The following is an 18,441-nucleotide window of genomic DNA, read 5'->3' on the forward strand; positions in this document are numbered from 1 at the left end:
ACGCTGCCTCTCTTCCGCCGGTTGCATGTACTTGGATAAAGTTTTGCTGCGTCATGGGTGGTGGTGGTGGTGGAACCGATCTCTGGCTGCACCCTCGGCCTCTTCCTTTTCTTTTGCTTCGCGCTCCATGCGCTGTGCTTCAGTCTCGTTTCCTAACGTTCCCGACATAATCCCCCTAGTTCTGCAACACAAGATGATACTCATAATTACTCCATGCGCAAGTTTTCTGAGCTCAACATTGTGCACATAACTAGTCACGCAATGGAAATCAAGAAGCAAATCCAAATCATACAAAACATATACCATATATTTACATACATAAGTGGTCTTATTACATAACTCAAGTCGATGTGAGTATGCAAACTCACTTATTAAAGTATATGTACAAATTTCTACAAATATTACAAACTATAATACACGTGGTACTTGTGTATTATAGCCACGCCTCCCTTGGTGGTCTTCTAATCGGTCTTCACTCCCGATACATTCCAGGCTTCCATCCAGTCGAACGTGTCGTCCTCCTGATAGACCCCGGAACATAAGGTCTCCCCGTTGGCTTGTAATCCGAGTCGGATGATGATCCTAAGGAGAAATCAGTGTTCATGAACTGATCGTTGAGTGCATCATAATCCACCCATCGGGTGTACTCTCCTGTAGCCCCACCATAAGGATTACCAAAACCCATACCCGACTCAACCTCGTGTCGGATATCCTCCATCCACTCCTTCATTACTAGGATAGCTCGGTTCCGGGTTGTTGCGTCATCATTCATCTCTCCATCATAATACTCAGTAGTACTATGGGTTCCCGTATCATCTCCCCAACGCCAACCCCTGGAATTCTCGATTGGAGTCTCGGAACGCTGATTGTTTCCGGATTCCTCGCCGCCTTCGTATCCCCCATAGGAACTACCCAGATAGTTCCCAGGTGTAACAGGTGTAGGTTCACGTGCAAGTGGATCAAAACTGATGTAGTCACCAGCTGAATAAACTGGTGTGTGTACCACATTCTCCATAGGTTCTTGGCCCCTACTCTCCTCCTTGGGTTCAGTGAACTCCTCAAGCATCGTATCAATAGCTCCTATCAGATGATGATTCAACTGAAAGAGTAATGATATGAAGTTACGGTCTGTTATCCATGTATTTGGCTGCTTCGGCTGGTTTACTTTTGGCATATTTGAAATGGTTCAGCATGGGATCATTATCTTCCTCCATATGAGGAATGTGGGTGAATTCGGAACCCATAAGCGCTTTCGTCTTATGCTCCCGAATGTCGGTTATGGCTCTCATAACAGCTATATGGTAGGCTGTATTGGTTGTCCTCGCTTCCCCGAGCTGGCATGACTACGCTCATTCCCAAAGATTCGGGAAGTCGCAGTCCTACTCGCACTTGGCCAACACCGGTCCATCATAGAACATGTACTTCTTACTCGGAATGCGGGGATCACACCCAAATTCCAATAGCATGGCTCGTAGGATATCGGCAAGTCCTCCTTGGTATTCGTTCAATGTGGAATCCATAACTTTCACGTTTCTTCCCGGTCGTGCACTTGCCATGTTGGTCGTAGAAATAGAAAGATTATAAGATTAGTAATAATGCATCATAATAGAGATAATAAAGAATTATCGCACTAAAAGATATGATTGTTGTATTCTCAATTGAATATACACCATATTTTTAGAGAATTCTTTACTAATCCTATTTGACTCCTAACGTTTAGTCCCATTTACTAGGTTCCAACCTAAGGTCAAAGCTTTTGCTGCGATACCAACTCGTGGTGACCCCGCATACCACCTGCATGTTGTAGTATGCCGGTCGTTGATATAACATTCACGGAGTACCATTCCGCAAATATTACATCCCTCGAGTAGTACAACGAACATAGCGGGGTCCATAACTCATTCACATATTATTACATTCATCATACACAAGTCGTCTCGGAGCTCCTCTTGGGTCCTAAGAGGATATCTCCCGGGTTCGAGGTGAACCCATCTTAACTTACAATACCCTTGTCTCATTAAACAAAACATTTATTTAATCGAGCAGCTAAATAGTAAGAGTTCGCGCTGCTCGGCTACTACTACTCCTCCTGATATCCTTAGGCTTGTTCTCCTCCGGAAGCCTCTCCGGATCCATAGACTATGATGTAGTCTACGCCTTCCACTCCTCCTGAGAGGTCTGGTTCCTCGTAGCCGATGATCTCGGCTCCATCATGGTTGTCGTTGTCCTCCTCCAGATGGTTCAGACAATCTAAGCATGGGGTTTAAGAGTGGTATGAGTACGAGCGTACTCAACAAGTTCATTATAGATAAGAGGTGTTTAATGCACTAGCTACGATATTAGACCGAGAAAGTCTAATACCAATGCAAGTTTTGATAAACATTTCTTCAATAGATTGCTTTTATTTCAAAGAGCTATGTCCGTCGGCCTTCACCGGTTTACTAGAACTTCATGGAGCTCCTTTCCGGCCGCGTTCGCAGCTTCCTCAATCCCGGAACGAGGAGTGACGAGTCACGGTTCTTACGCTCTGCGGAGGTGTGTTGCTTTACCCATAAGAGATCTTAACCTTGGTGCCAACCGGGCAGCTTTCCCGTCCACACTTCCTTCGGTGTGAGGCCCGGTATAAGGTCTAGCCAATCATGTTCCTCCGCTACCTCGAACACCCACCCTTTGTTGCATACCCCGACCACTGGGTCCTCGTCGGTCCTCTTATACCACTTAAGGATGGACCCCGACCACGACAACAGTTTGGGACTCGTTAACCAAACTCCTTCGCCGGTAGCTGCAACCCATCATAGACCGCAATACCGTGGGGACTTTAGGCTTCCCCAGCCCACCGCTTGCACTTCGAGCGACAAGTGTCTACGGACTATGCCGTGGGGACTTAAGGCTTCCCCAGCCAACCGCTTGCCCCGACGGATACAAGTGTCTACGGTAAAGCGCATCCGTTGATGAACGAGAGGTGGAAACACTTTTGACTACTCCGTCCCACTCCGGATCTTATGGTTAACACGGATATTACGGCACAAGAATCATCGGCGACATTTGTTGTTTAATCCTAGATGGATATAAGCCCGTGCAATGGAACCTCCACCATATCAACACAATCCATGGTTCCATTGCCCACCACTTAGTCATATTCATAGTTATGAAAGTAGTGGTTTTGATTTTTGGTGCAATAGTGATAACCATAATACTTTGCAAGTAATTTGATAGAAATACTCAAATGACATGAGCAAGTGATGAACTTGCCTGAACACCGCAAAGTTCTGCAGTTGGAAGGTATGGACTGACCCTTGTCCTCTTGTTCTGAAAAATAGCATCATTGTCCGATAAGGGCAATGGTTAAAGAAGCAATAATGCATGATTCCAGTTTTAGGGTTTGTTTCCCCCCCCTTTCCGATGTCGTTGTTATTTTATGAGAGGTTAGATACTAAGAACATCTTAGGGATACTTGATTTAGGGTAAATCCAACCTTGAAATATTGTCAAGGTGTTTTGAAGTCCAAAGGCATTAATGGACTTATTTTTCTTATTGAAAAAATATATGTGTGATTTAAATGATTATTTAAATCCTCAAATTAAGACTCATTCTTAATTGTCTTCAAAAATTCTCTTTGATATTTTACTTAGGTAGAGAATTTTATGCTGATCTATTTCCATATTTTTAATTATTTTTTTAGAACTTTTATCATATTTCTATTGAATTTTCAAATTCCCGGTTTTTAATGGAATTTGGAAATGATCGTTTTGCCCTCGGGCCCACCGTCGGTGGAGCCCGAGTGGTTTGGCTAGACCAGCTCGGGTCCAACCGACCCGAGCGGTCGGTCGCTCACTCCCTCACCACGCGCCGCTCGTCCTAACCCTAATCCCCTCCGCTCTCACCGGCGACCTTCGTCGCCGCGCGTCGTCGCCGGTCGATTCCGGCGGACTGCGGCCGCCATGGCCTACGCCATGGGGCGCAATCGACGCGCCTCTCGACGGCGGTCCTGGTGGTCCGCGTCGTTTTGACGCTCGCGTCCACCTCGACTCTTCCCCAACGCATCTGCGCCTCTGCCGCACGGATCCGCGAAGATCCGCCGTTCGCCGGCGTCCCTGGCGCCGTGGTGCGGCCGGGTGCCACGCCGTGGTTGCTGGTAGCTGCGGCGCTGCTGTGGCTTGGCTTGGCCTGGCGTTGTCGTGCCCCCGGCGTGTGCCGCCGTGGCCGCCATGGCCGCGCCCTTCATCACGCACCACCAGTGAGTACTCCTTCGTCTCCTTCTCTCCCTCTCTGCGCTACTCTCTTCTCTCCTACATCTGGCTCGGCCATAGGCCTCATCCTCCATGTGGAGATGCTTGCCGTGCCGATGCGCTGCTGCTGCGGCTTGCGAGCTTGTGCTCATGCTGCTGTGTCTGTATGGTCTGTGCTATTGCGCTGCTACTTGCTATGCATTTCTTACTTGAATCTCTCCCCGTGCTTCTCGTTCTATTGCTATACCGGCTAGGAATTCCTGTGTATTCAATTTGACTCGCCCTGGCTTGATTACCAAGTGTAAACCTTGCAAATTTGCAAGTTCCGAGTACCGAGATGTTGTCCCTTGTGCTCAATTTCCGTGTAAGTTTGGTTGGGCATTACTCGTCGGTTAATCTGTATACTTCAATGATGTGCACCAAGTGTGGTGCCTATTTACCTTGATCTGGAGGTTTATGCTGCCTTGGGTGTGCTTCTGGATATATTCATTTAATTATCTAATTAGTTGCCTGTGAAGCACTTATCTGTGATGCAGTTGTTCAGTCTCTTAATTATCTGTTCATGTGTTAATTACTTGGACTGAGTTCTAGCATGCAGCAGCATGCTCTAGCAAGCTTCTGGTGATCATGTGATCACCAGTTGCTTGTAAAAGCTGCTCCTTAGTGTCTGTGGCTCACTGTTGCTCACTCTGTCGTTGTGTGTGTATCATACGGACTTAACCCGGTGGGTATTGTCTGTTGGCTTATGCAAGCTGCTCGTTGCTTGCACCGATCCATTGGATCACCGCAAAGCCCCGTTGCTTTTATTGATTTGTTTTGTTCACTTATCCGTGTTGCTCGAATTTTACTCGAAGTGGATAAGTGATGTGAGTCTCTGTGCGGTTGTGATCATCTAATTAATTGTGACAGGGCTAGATGGATGCCAACCTTCAGTTGTGTACCCTAGCCCTTTACTGAGTCCAATTGGATAATGAGGTATAGGTTCTTGTACTGGCTTAGGGTTGAGGTGGCCCTGGCAGCACCTGTGTTGCTGTCTTGGTTGCTCCCCTATCTGTGATTTGCCATGGTTTGTGTTAGCTGGCTGGAATGGATTAGTTGTTCACTGGCTTGATCCAATCTTGGACTTCAAGTGACCTTTTGGTGTTGACAAAATATATAGACAGGTAGTTGTCTATAATCTGATGGCTTAGCTAGCTATGGGTTGTCAAGTGAGCTTGGTAGCTAGCCAGGCTTTGAATCCATGTTGGATTTCTCTGGTTATGTCCCAGTGTGGACATAACCAGTGTTCCCTGGATGATTTCTACTGGCTGTTTTCTCTGTTTGCTTCAACCAAATGACTGGATAGCCAAATGATGATACAATCTGGGTTTCCTACCCTTCTGTGCTCCTGTGATGCATAGCATGCTTATTTCTCCTTCTCCCTATCTCTGGCCAAAAAAAATCCCCACGACGCCGCACGGAAATCCGCCTGCACCTCGGCTCCCGTGCTGCCCGGCGAGTTCCTCCCCTTCTCCTCTATCATCCGGCTCAGTCACAAAGATGAAAATTCGCCGGAGACGCGCCGCCGACTGTGCCCCCGACTGGATTCGCGGCGAATTCCCATCCCCAAATTGTGCATGACCAAGGCGCATCGGACACCACGTCGAGAAACCAAGCCCACACGACCGAGACTACCTTCCCCTCGCTCCACACATCCGTCCTCGCCTCTCGCCACAGTCGGTGCGTGGGGTTGCCTGGCTCAGAAGATCGAGCTCGCCCGCCGACGACTGGAGCAGCGGCAATCATATTCATCTAAGGTTCCTGGAGGGCGGTGCCATAGGCCGGTGATGGAGGCCAGGGCGCTGCCCGAGCTTCGGGAAGGAGGCATCGGTCTTGCCACGAATGGGGAGCACAAGCGGATGGAAATCTCACCGGTGGCAATGGGAGGTGGATCCCAATCTCTATCATTTTTCAATCTAGTCCTTGTCGTTAATTATTACTAACAAATAGTCGCTTTAGATAGTCATTGGCTGAGCTCTGAGCCGATTTCAGTTATCATAGAATACATATTCCTATGTACGGTGATGGAGGCGGGAAAGGGTGTGAAGTTTGGTTATACCTGACCATATGTCGGGCCGAGCCGAGGAAAGCCCAATGCTAAAAAATTAGGCCCAAGCCCGGCCATCGGGCCACGGGCCGGGCCGTAGTGTTAAATGGACTTTTCAGGCTACCCAGGCCCGGCTGTCTGGCCAACATTTTTAGGCTAGGCCCAAGTTTTTTGGGCCGGGCTTCGGGCCGGGCCTCGGGCCGGGCTGCCCACAGGCATGAGTTTGGTGACGCGCGATATATTTTACTCGGACCGGTGCCAGTGGTGGGAGGTGTCGGGCCGCCCGAGCAAGCCCTTTTTCGCGCTAACGGAAAACCAATTTCCCGCTCACGAGTTTCCACTCCAAAAATCTGTCCAAAAGAAAAAAATAGTTAACCCTAGATATCAAGGAGATCAAGAACATCGCCATATGGGAGATTGAGTCGATTCGAATCCGATGGGGGCTTCGAAGGACGACGTGGACCGCCTCTTCGCCTGCTTCAAATGCGGCATCTCCCCTCCCCGTAAGCTCCTATTCCACAAAAAAATGGCGATTCCCCACCAATACTTGTCGATTTACTTACTCGATTCGATTCGATTCAGAGTCGGCGGTGAGGGAGAGACCGCCGCGGCAGGGAAAGAAGCTGCGGGTCGCATCTGCGGCAGCGAGCGACGGCGGCGGGAGCAGCTCCGCTTCTGCTTCTTCCACACGGGGAGGCGGGGAAAAGGCGAGCGAAATGACCACCTTAAATTTATTCTCGTGGTTCCACTACAAGAAACATGAAAGAGCAAGTCATTTTCTGAGATTCTTTGTTCTTTCATGCATAAGGAGCCATCATCAGCGGCGATCAAATTCAGAAACCGGAAGCAGATGTCCCCAATTGTGTTCTACGGTTCTCCTCAAGGTGTTCCAGTGAAAAAGCCGATGAGCCTGCTGAGGCTGCTTCGTGAAATCCGCATTGATCTGAAGAAGCAAACTGATTTGATATCCAGGTGCCTAGTTCGGTTGATGTTGCATTTGTTTGTGTGGCAAATGAGCTCGTTTTTTTTGTTCTTAAAATGCTGTTCTCTTTGTGGGTATGCAGGGACGTTGTCTGGGCTACATTCCCTAGGCAAGATGAGGCAATAAGGTTCTCCAAGGAGCATGCAGACACCAAAATCTTCAGCTATCAAGATCATTTGAGCGGGCAAAGAAGATTCCTTGTTTCTACATACGAGGAGTTCTGGAGAAGGTTGAGACCTTTACATTGTCAGCCTTTCCATTTCTTACGTACATTATAGCTTATACCTCTCTGTCCATTTTCGATCTTATGTTCCCCTCTTACTAGAGGGCAAAGCAAGTCGGGCCCTCTAAATGGAAATGCATTATCTACTAGTCCTACTTTGTTTCTTGATTGGGTTTTCATGTTCTCTTCCTTAAATGGCCAAGCATTTTGATCATACACATTCACTCTGCTCTGTGGCACCATCTTCTTCCAGGTATAATAATATGGATCCACAAATTCGCCACCACTATGAAGTTATCCAGGAGGCAAGTCTCCATATCTTGATCCTATGCTGAAATGGTCCTATATAATATGTTACATGGTAACACAAATAGAAATTCTTCTACCGCCTTGGGTGTGATGTTCTAGTTGCTTGTTCTAAAGGGGAGAATATGTGGAAAGAGCGCGTAGACACATAAATGCCTTCTGGTCTTTGTAATTCCTTATTCATGAACTTGGTAAACAAATATAGATTATCCTTGCCACAACTTTACTAAATTGAGTCTTTCTTGTTCATTCTTTGCATTCTCCCTAGCCAGGGGATTCAGTACTTACCACAAAAAAGGATACTGTTATGTTTTAAGTTTGATGAATCAATTTACATATGTTCATGAACAATATTTACCACAAATAGCCACACCATAGATATCAGATATAACATTTCAAATTGATGCTACAGGGTTCACCTTGCCACATTTACTTTGATCTCGAGTTCAATGCAAAAATTAACCAGGAGAGAGACGCAGATGAAATGGTTGATATATTGGTTGCTGTCACATTCAGTGCCTTGCATGACAAATATTCCATCGAAGGACAAGAAGAATGGATCATAGAATTAGACTCATCTAATGAAGGTGGCCCATTTTTTCTCAGTTTGCATGGTTCAAATCTGTTTTAACACTAGAATATTGCTTTTGATAAGAATATTGGGATCACCCTATGGTGAACACGATTAGCATGAACATGTTTTGTTTGACTGGTTGCTATGGATTCTTTAATTTCGAACTTCATATGGAGATTTTTCTTAATATAAGTAATTTGTGTAGGACATGGTGACCATAAGCCAAAATCATGTTCCTAGAACAGCTGTACCCAAATAATTTGCAGGTGCATATTTTCTAAGAGTGAATATGGAACATCAGTTTATTTTCATGCACTAATTTATGCCTTTTCCACCACAAACTACTTATTCTACAAGTGAGGAGCTGCAAGAAGTAGAACGATGTGAAAGCAGTGAGAAAAGTTTCCTTTTATTGATTATTATTTGAAAGTGCTTGCACCTAAGATTTTGATTTTTTAAATTATATATTAGTCTTTTGTCATGATGAACTTATATTCTACTCAATCGTACTCACATCACAACTATTGTTGTTTGCTTAGAAAAGTTTTCACGTCATTTGATCATTCGTATACCAAAGACCGCATTCAAGGACAATTCCCATGTTGGTGCATTTGTCTCTGAGGTATTACTCAATCTCAATCTTCAGATTTGTTGCTATTTGTAGATTTATCATTTTCAGTTGCTGAATATTTGGTTATGTTGGTTATATCTGTGATGCAAACTTCACAGCTTATTGTACTGGTTGTATTCAAACAAGCAAAAATTCCAAATTTATACTTTTTTTCAATGTTTTAAATAACACATGATGAAAGTATATATGTGTAATATACTTTAGTGTGTACTGCATATCATCGAACCACCAATAGAGCAAGCACAACACCGGACATAAACTCTCAACTATATTTGGTATATTACTCAAAGCCTCTTGCGTATCAGCAAAGAAGAATTAGAGTCCTTTTGTTCTTCAGCAAGAGATGGAAAGCCCCTTTATTAAAGGGTTGTATGTTATATTCTTACAAACATGGCTGTCAATATTCAAGAGTTAATCAAATAGTTGGATAACATGATTGTTACCTCCCAATTTTCTTGGTTTATTCAAGAGTACATTTGTATGCCATAAAGAACACCAGCTTGTTCCATCAATGGCAATAGAATATAGCATTATCCATCTTTTTGACTCTGCAAAGGCCATTATATATGTACCAGTCATATTCCGAAAAAAGGCCTTGTTGACATGATTTTCACCCATTGTCGGGTCTGTAGGTGTTCTGTGGAGGCTTCAGTTTTTTTGATGTATGCTCTTTGTCTGTCCTTTGTTGAATAAATTAATAAAGAAATCCGTATGCATCTTTTCGATGCAGAGGCTGGGGGTCCATCCTCCATTTTGAAAAAAACAGTCATATTCTTATTTTTTGACGATCACCGTCTCATTTTGATCTGAGCAACCTTTTTTGTATGGAAGAAAAACGTCAAGATGACATAAAATTACAACAAACTGAACAAAAGACAACTGACAAAAAGACAGAACTGCTACTAGAGATGCAAATGGGTCAAGGTAGAGGGTACCCTAGTAGTGACCCACTTACATCTCTATCTGCTACCCTACAAGACAAACTAGAAAAGCTTTATCTAGAAACAAAAAAGCTAAATAGCAGAAAATCTTGCTCTAGTAGCAGCATAAGGTGGCTTGGCATGCAACGGCAGCTTGCGCAGCGCCCTGGAACCAGCGGGTGGCCACAGTTGAGCTCCGGAGAGGATTGAATCAACAGTCTCCTGGTAGCTGGTTGTGGCTCCATTGACACAAGAATTGCTCAGTTGCCAGATCCTCCACGTGGTGAAGATGAGAAAGAATCATGCTCTCTTGAAGTCATCGCCACCAGATCAATCTGCCACGCTCAGGAACCAATCAAAAGAACTTGTTGCCGGGATGAGGTGTAATACACCGTAGATTGAAGACCCAACTTGGACAGCACCTTGTGTTATACCTGCTGTGTGAAGATGCATTCAGTCATGACTCATGAGATGTATTCTTCCTGGTTGTAAAGAGGGCGCACCTCCAGGTGCTCCAGGCCACACCTAGCAGGACAGTTCACGCCGAGCAGCGATTTGCAGCTGCAATGCAAGCAAAAATCTTATACTGCTGGGGTCCCTGGTCCCAGGTGGGTCACAAAGCTGGGAATTGACAGTGCTTGCGAAGAGAGTCTTGTAGGCTGATCGAGCAGGGTACTTGCCGGAACAGGTTCAGCGTCAGGTGAAGTGGTCATCAACCCCTTCGCTTATGCTGTAAGTGCTGGCAGTATTGTCAACGTGAAGGAATTCAAGAACCTCACACATTCAAGGCCCCCGCGATATGTTTGATCCAGTGGCCTCTGACCTAGCACATCCTTAACCATCCTCTGTTTCTGTGGTTGAGCTCCGGCAGCCGTTAAATCACCAGCGCCAGCTTGGCAATGGATTGGCCATCGAACCAATTGTCCATCTAGAACAAGCTGAATCTTTGGCTGTATGTATCTGTCTTTTGTTTTCCTTTTCTCAGCTCTATGGTTATTGAGCAGTCCAAACAACATATACCTTGCTTCCTTCAATTTAAGAGAAGTCTGTCTCATGTCTCGACATGTAGGCAATGCTGCTGAGCTATATCTCATCAAGTCACCTTCATAGTTGGTGCATGTATGCACATAATGTAGCAAGTTCATAGGTGTAATGTAACGTAACAAACCAAGATATTAATTTCTTTACTCTTGACTTGAGCCATTCTTCATTTTCCAGCAAAGGCGAACAAATGTTGTTTAAGGAGTTTCCAGTGTGCTAACTCTGCAGTGGTGTTTTTTCTTTGGTCTGCTGCCATTTTCCGAATTGCCAGTAAAATAGTAAACTATCTTAGTATTTGCCACACTTCAGGACTGACAACTAGTCAGTTCATCCTCTGTTTTCTCTTGAAATGAAAATATAACACTGACGTTAGCACTTAGCAGGACCAGAAAATCTTTATGCTTTGACAGTACACCCTTCAATCAGATTAGCAATTCATTTTCACAGTTTCTGCTTATAATATAGTTTCCAGCATGCTTAAGATTTTTTTTTTGGAATGGGGTTTGTGTTCAGCGAAATTAATTTGGTGGAATTTGATTTTGTTGCATGTCCTATCTTTGGTAAACTTTATTGCTTCCTCTTGTTTCCACACTGAAATATTATTCTTCCCACAGATCTGCTCGCGGATTGCAACTCAACGTGCAGCCAATCCCAACCTTGATAAATTGCATATTACAAAAGATAGCAGCTGTACAGAACCTGTTGATCAGCTCTTTGTGGATACTGCTGTTTACTCTCGTAATCGTTGTTTCCGTTTAGCCTTTTCATCAAAGTCTGGGAAAAAGTCATTTCTTAGGGCTACTGGACGTTTCAAATGTAAGAACATGGTGAGCAGCTCTTGACCACAGGCTTCCTCTTATGCTAGATAAATATAACTTTAAATGCACACATGTACAGTATAAATTCCTTATTTTTGTATCATGTGGAAGTGGAACTTGTTACAGTTTCGTAATCATCATTACGAAATTAAGCTCTTCATGTTGATTTCCTGCATGTATATGTTACCTCCGATGGTAGAGCAACTTTGGGTGTTGGAGAATAATTGGCAGTATTTATAAGTTATAAAGGTTTGATGATCCAAACTATGATTCCGAAATAATGAAATGTTCGGTTAGCATAACCATTTTTTTGTTATTGCTTGTCCATTGGTACTGATATGATTAACATTCAGGAATCTACATGATATATGCATTTACACAATTCTTCAAATTGCACCATTCTATGTTAGCCTCGAGTGTAGTTGACACATTATTTTTGATAAAATGTACTTGCCACATTGCAGTAAGGTATAGAAATAAAAGCCTTGATAAATATAAGTACTTTTTGGTTTGATACATAAGTAGCGTATGAACTGGAACCAACAACCACATGATCTGTTAAGACAATTATCTGTTGACGAAGTTGGTTCTGAACTATTTAGTTCTATATATACTGAGCTGCTCTTGTGAAAAATCTGATCTGGAGTGCTAGCAATTCTGACTGGAAGATTGGGATTTGGACTTTTTATATTGAAATTTGGTGACATCTGATATTTGTATCGTTCACTACTTAGACAGAAGTTGCGAACTATGTTGTGTTTACATGTAATTGAGAAATTTGTCAATGGAGAGCACCGAGTATGTTGTCCAGAAAGATATTTGCATTTTGTCTGCATGTAACAGAAAAAAAATAGGCCTAGACCTACAGGGACTGGATCATGTGGCCTTTTTTTTTAATAAAGGAGAGGCATTCTGTACACGTAACGAAAGACAAAAACTAGGTGTACAGGGGCTAGCCCCTGCGGATTTTTATTTTAAAAATGGGAGGATATCGTGAGCTGCCTGCAGAGTCCTGAATCCGAACCACATGGGTCAGTGGCGGATCCAGGACTTGGAAACAGCGGGTGCCACACTTTAAGTGCAACAGTCAGTTGTCATGCAAAACAACAAAAAATATGACAAGTAGGTTCAAAATTTGTTAAAAATGTAATACAAATAGGTGAAACATGGTCTCAACATTGGCATAATTCCAACAAAGAGATTCAAAATATGCTGGAAACTTACCTTAGTATGCATAGATTATATAACATAACCTTTTCATTTTTAGAGCGGGTGCCATGATATGCCATTGAGGTGTGTGCACACATGCACCTGGCCGATACGAGCGATGCTCAGTTCTCTTGTGTACATGTACTAAGCTTGAATGCCATGAGAACATTATCTTGTTGCATTTTAAACCTATAAAATGCAGATGCAAAAGGTAAAGTAAAGAAAATGAATATTGATATCTGGAAGTGTTTAGAAGCATACAATGTCCAAATAAAACGCAACTTAATGAAGAAGATTACAATCCATAAGTGACCTTGGAATTCATCCCAAATTAGCCAGTTTAAATTAGACCGGTGGGCCAACATATTCAACTAAATGCTGTGTGCTTGCATTCTCACAAAAAAATCTACTCGACAAATTCAGGCTTTCGTGTGATTGTGATGCTATATAGTCTCTGGTATCATTTGGCTGTCATAGCGTCATCTGTATCTTTTCCCCTAATGGTATTCACCGTGGACCACATGCAATTGCCAGATATGGCTGTGTATTTGATGCGTTTGATTTGTATTTATCTCAATATTGTGTGATGCATTTGAAAGGCTGACAGCATGTTCTAATCGTTTACAGAATGACAAGGAACTATTTATGGAGTCACTTATTTGTAGATTAGATGATGACTGTGATAAACTTTTGATCTGCAAACTTGATCTGGAATGCAAGAAAATGTTGCATTTTCACTCCGAAGCCAGCGTTCCACGAGTGAGTATTTGCAGTTCGCGTACTGTTGCATTTTTCTTTGTCAATATGTTGATCATATCTATATGCATATATTTGTTCTAGTATGTTGAGTGTATATATTATTATTCTCTAACATGTCATGACTAGATTCAAAGAAGAAACTGCCCGGATGCCATTAATACCTACCGAAGTAATTTTCCTCAAGAATATACATATGGCAGATCTCCTTTTCCAGCTCTGGACGGCTTTATTGAATCTATAGCTTCTTTTGGAAGTGTCTCAGGTTTTTGGTTCTTCCTTACAGATATCCTTCTATTCTCAGTCCAGAAATATAAGGAACGTACGTTTTCCTAGATTTAATTTTGATAGTCCAACTATATGTAGATTATCTGATGCAAAATCGAGACCACTGAAACGTGTTTCTATAATACAAATCCAGTGATACCGATTTCACATTACTTAATCCACATACGTGTGATCAAATTCTCACTCAAAGATAAAATCTTGAGAAGCGCCTTATATTTCTGGACAGCGTATTTTTGTGTTAGTTATTCATCTTTCTAGCATACGTGTATGTGTTATGTGCAAGACCAGCAGCCATTTTAAAATTATGAAATATGTCCTCGTGTGCATTGTCCTGTCAAAGAATGTGGTTCCACAATATGGCTATAGTAGTTGCCGTTACCAGTAAATAACTTTTATTCTGAAGATTCAAAATGGCAGACTACGCAACCCCTTTATCTGTGAACTTTTTGTAGAATACAATTAATGAAATATGACAAATAACATGAAAATTACTTATCTCCATCTAGATGTTGTGCACCATGTTAGTAACTATATAAACTTGTTATATACGGTTTGACAATTGCGCACATCCCCATACTGACATTCCCTATTCATTTCACAGTTACCAGCACGCGACTCGATACTCAGCAGCATTAGCGCATGTCTTACTTGGATGTAGCCCCTCCATGTATTTAGCTATTCTGTCCCATACTCAGCTGATGTACTCTATTTAAGCGATAACAAATCAAACACAACGTGTGCATTTCAGCTATCCATTTTACCATGGTATGGGAGTGGTGTTCTTCATATCTTCAACATTTATTTACTGTCGCAGGAAAAATTCGATGCTGGTACTGGTTTTCAGAATATGGTTTAATTGTTTACAGCATGTCAAGGAGTAGATACTGTGAGCATATTGGAAGAGAGCATAAAAGCAATCATGGTAACATAGTCATACACTATAAGTTCATACCTTATTGTGTATATGCTACTGCAGTGTTGTTTGGATGCATAATTTTGTATTGCTCATGCGTTAGCTTAATAGCCACAGTAGTATTTTTTGCTAAAAACTGCCCACAAGCACTATAAAGGTTATCAAAGTTGGAAACAATACTGTGCGTCGCTGATAGTGGCCCTAGCCCCCCTTCCAGCCTTAATTAGTTGTTGTTTTCCAGTTTATATGAACATTTGCAATGTCACTCAGCAATCGCCCCATGCAGTTCTATTTTCTGAAATACTTTGCTATTTCTTGTTCGCATATTAGCTAATCAACTAATCCTGACGGTGCACCAGTTATGTACATCGTGGATTGCCAAAGAGCTGCGTATTACCAAAAATGTTATGACCCTGATTGTCAAGGTAAGCAAGGAAAGTTGTTCCAGTATTTCTCATTCACCTATGGTCATAACCTCTTGACATCAGTGCTTTGTAATAGGGTACCGTTCTCCACTGCGTGCTGTACCCTGGGACGTGATTCCTGACCTCAGCTCCACGGCTGATTCGGCCCAGCGAGATTATCAGGGGAAAGTTGTAGAAATCAACATCGGAAGCAGCAACAGGAATGAGTTCCTGCCTGATGGTAATTCTGTTATGGAGAGCGGTGAGGAGGATCCCAGCTGGTGGGAAGAAGCAGTGAAGTTTGCTGACAGTGTTGAGAATGCCGATCATGCTCCTCCCTTTTGTAACTTGGTTAGTAGTTTGTGCCACTGCTTGCTTTTGCTGTCCTAATCGGTCAGTTGAACAGTGCTAAATAGATATACCTGATACTTGTATCTACAGGGGGATGACAGTTGTGATGAGGCGGACTGGTGGATGGATGTGGAAAAGCTTATGGTGCAGATGGAATCACAGGGTGACGCATAGGGTTCCTGCAGCCAGAAAGCTACTGTTACATGTCATGTAGATGCAGCTGTCCGGAGGCAACACAATATGATATTGATTTTGTTTATCACCATGTAACCATGTTCATGTGCCCACCATCAATCCGGCCTAGACGATTCGGCACCACAATCAACCTGGGGATAATATGTATTATAGGTAAAGAATTAAACGGAATCTTTAGACACGCCAGTGTCGGTGATAGGTCCTCGGATTAGAGAACTGAACAAAGCTAACTTAATCATCGGACGGAATATCATGAACGATGGAGGCACGATATCTGGCTCATTTTAATACATGCTCGCGTTCCTCGAGCACATAGACTATGTTTGATTTGATGCGATACGTACGAGGCCAGGCGCCCAGGCTGATAAATTATTTTATCCTGGATTTCTGGGCATGTACAAACACCAGGACCTGCGTGTTCCGTGAGGTGGAAGGAAGACAAATTTGTGAATGAAATCTCTTGAATTTTCTTTGTACGCTTATCTTTTTATGAAATGGAACATCTTGATTCTAGTAACTCATAGGCTCGGTGGCATCGGTGGCAAGTTCATCCAGCCACATACGGTTAGCTCACATGTTTCATCTAAGATTTTGCGGTGTGTAAATCAATTTGAAATTTGAAATTTTTAATAGAAAGCTATTTCAAAAGTTTTATTTGGAAACCTACAGATACATAGGATAAACGGTATGAGTGCAAAAAAAAAAAAAATCACCTTGCACTAGATTTGCAACTGCACATGGTATTGTACATGCACATGTGTGAATTTCTATAGACGTGGTGTCAAATTTGATGTGAACTTGGGTTGATCTGAAATGGTAGATATTGTTTCGGACTAGAACACCCTTTGCCTTGCCTATAAAACAGAGCCCTCCTCAGCAGCCTCAGTGCACACAGTTTTGCACACGTGCAGAAAGAAAGAAAGAAAGAGTTGCAAAGAATGGTGGCGGGCGAGGAGAAGGGTCTGGTGCTGCTGGACTTCTGGGTGAGCCCGTTCGCTCAGCGGTGCCGCATCGCGCTGGCGGAGAAGGGCCTGGCGTGCGAGTCGGTGGAGCAGGAGCTGCTGGGCGACAAGGGCGAGCTCCTCCTCCGCAGCAACCCCGTCCACAAGAAGGTCCCCGTGCTCCTCCACGCCGGCCGCGCCGTGTGCGAGTCCCTGGTCATCCTCGAGTACATCGAGGACGCCTTCGCCGAAGCGACGCCGCGTCTGCTCCCCGCCGACCCCTTGGCGCGCGCGCACGCGCGGTTCTGGGCCGACTACGTGGACAAGACGGTGTACGGCATCGGCACGCGGCTGTGGAAGCTCAAGGGGGAGGGGAGGGCGGCGGCGCGGGCCGAGATGCTGCAGACGCTCAGGACGCTGGACGGCGAGCTCGGGGGCAAGGCCTTCTTCGGCGGCGAGGCGTTCGGGTTCGTGGACGTGGCGCTCATACCGCTCACGTCGTGGTTCTACAGCTACGAGAAGCACGGCGAGTTCAGCGTCCAGGAGGAGTTCCCGAGGCTGGCGGAGTGGGCGAGGCGGTGCGGGGAGAGGGAGAGCGTGGCCAAGATCCTGACCAAGCCGGAGGACGTGCTCGACTTCATCGGCCTGCTCAAGAAGTGCTACGGCATCGTCGAGTAGCGCATCTGTCGTTTGCTCAGAGGAGCTGGCCAGCGTCCATACACCTCGTTTGGCTTTGAAGTACTCGGTCGTGGTGTTCTTTTATCAAGAAGATGCTGTCCAATGTATTTGGGAGCAAGCACGCAGATACTCTCTCCTTTCACAATGGAGAAACTTTGCAAAGCTTGATTTTGATTAAACTTAGAACGTTAAGTAAATAAAAATAGAGAGAGTACCTCACTCTTATATGCCATGAATAATCCATGAATAAATACTTTCAAATGCTTTCCCGAGAAAACAATGCTTGTTGGATTGGTAGGATTCTTAGAACACGCGGATAGAAAAAATGTAGGATTGAATGTCATGTCTGGTTAAATCGAAATATAAATAAATCGTCATAATGAGGTTTGAGGGGATGCAAATTTTCCTCCAAAAACATAGTGAAATGCAATCCCATAGGAAAACTTTTCTCTGCATTATAATTCTATGAATTAGATGGTGCACATAGAAAACAAAATTCGAATGATAGAAATCCTACAAAACTGTTATATAACATTCCTTCGAATCACACAAACCCTTGGTATACTAGTAAATACATGAAGTGGCTCATTTAATTAAGAGGAAATGCTTGTGCCACTACTCTACGCCGATATAGGAAACTAACTTTGTCTGAATTGTGGTCAAGTCACCAACTTTGTTTGAACCGTTGCATCGAATCCACAGACCTTGTTTACACCATTTCACCACTAGTTCATAGATTCACCCTGCCTTCTTGTTTGACCATTTTTTTGGACCGTGGGACTCCACAAATCGCCACGTCTTGGTCAACGGAACAAATTGAATTTGAACAATTTCTTTCAGGTGGAACACAACGCTTTGCCATGTCATAGTTTGTTTTTTTCAAATGGCGAGCTTAG

General features: G+C 43.8%; 2 protein-coding genes across 2 annotated transcripts; both read left to right on the forward strand.

The window, feature by feature from the left end:
* The first annotated feature begins 6,751 nt into the window (after window positions 1-6,751).
* LOC124679511 (DNA-directed primase/polymerase protein-like) lies at window positions 6,752-15,905 on the forward strand. The gene is made up of 14 exons (XM_047215250.1): window positions 6,752-6,818; window positions 6,898-7,030; window positions 7,117-7,287; window positions 7,380-7,526; window positions 7,774-7,825; window positions 8,239-8,413; window positions 8,940-9,022; window positions 11,607-11,819; window positions 13,647-13,778; window positions 13,905-14,040; window positions 14,878-14,985; window positions 15,336-15,401; window positions 15,478-15,731; window positions 15,822-15,905. Exons 1-14 carry the CDS (start codon window positions 6,752-6,754, stop codon window positions 15,903-15,905), a joined length of 1,821 nt encoding a protein of 606 aa, XP_047071206.1.
* Window positions 15,906-16,861: 956 nt separating this feature from the next.
* LOC124678638 (probable glutathione S-transferase GSTU1) lies at window positions 16,862-17,681 on the forward strand. The gene has a single exon (XM_047214498.1). It carries the CDS (start codon window positions 16,865-16,867, stop codon window positions 17,543-17,545), a length of 681 nt encoding a protein of 226 aa, XP_047070454.1. The 5' UTR covers window positions 16,862-16,864; the 3' UTR covers window positions 17,546-17,681.
* Window positions 17,682-18,441: the final 760 nt, after the last annotated feature.

Source organism: Lolium rigidum, chromosome 7, assembly GCF_022539505.1.
Source record: "Lolium rigidum isolate FL_2022 chromosome 7, APGP_CSIRO_Lrig_0.1, whole genome shotgun sequence".
Lineage (NCBI taxonomy): Eukaryota > Viridiplantae > Streptophyta > Magnoliopsida > Poales > Poaceae > Lolium > Lolium rigidum.

Bases quoted from the DNA above. Each gene is read 5' to 3' on its own strand.
- LOC124679511 (XM_047215250.1), top strand. From the start codon at position 6,752: ATGGGGGCTTCGAAGGACGACGTGGACCGCCTCTTCGCCTGCTTCAAA. The intron at 7,288-7,379 runs GTGCCTAGTTCG...GTGGGTATGCAG, and splicing joins CAAACTGATTTGATATCCAG to GGACGTTGTCTGGGCTACAT. The intron at 15,402-15,477 runs GTAAGCAAGGAA...GCTTTGTAATAG, and splicing joins TTATGACCCTGATTGTCAAG to GGTACCGTTCTCCACTGCGT.
- LOC124678638 (XM_047214498.1), top strand. From the start codon at position 16,865: ATGGTGGCGGGCGAGGAGAAGGGTCTGGTGCTGCTGGACTTCTGGGTG.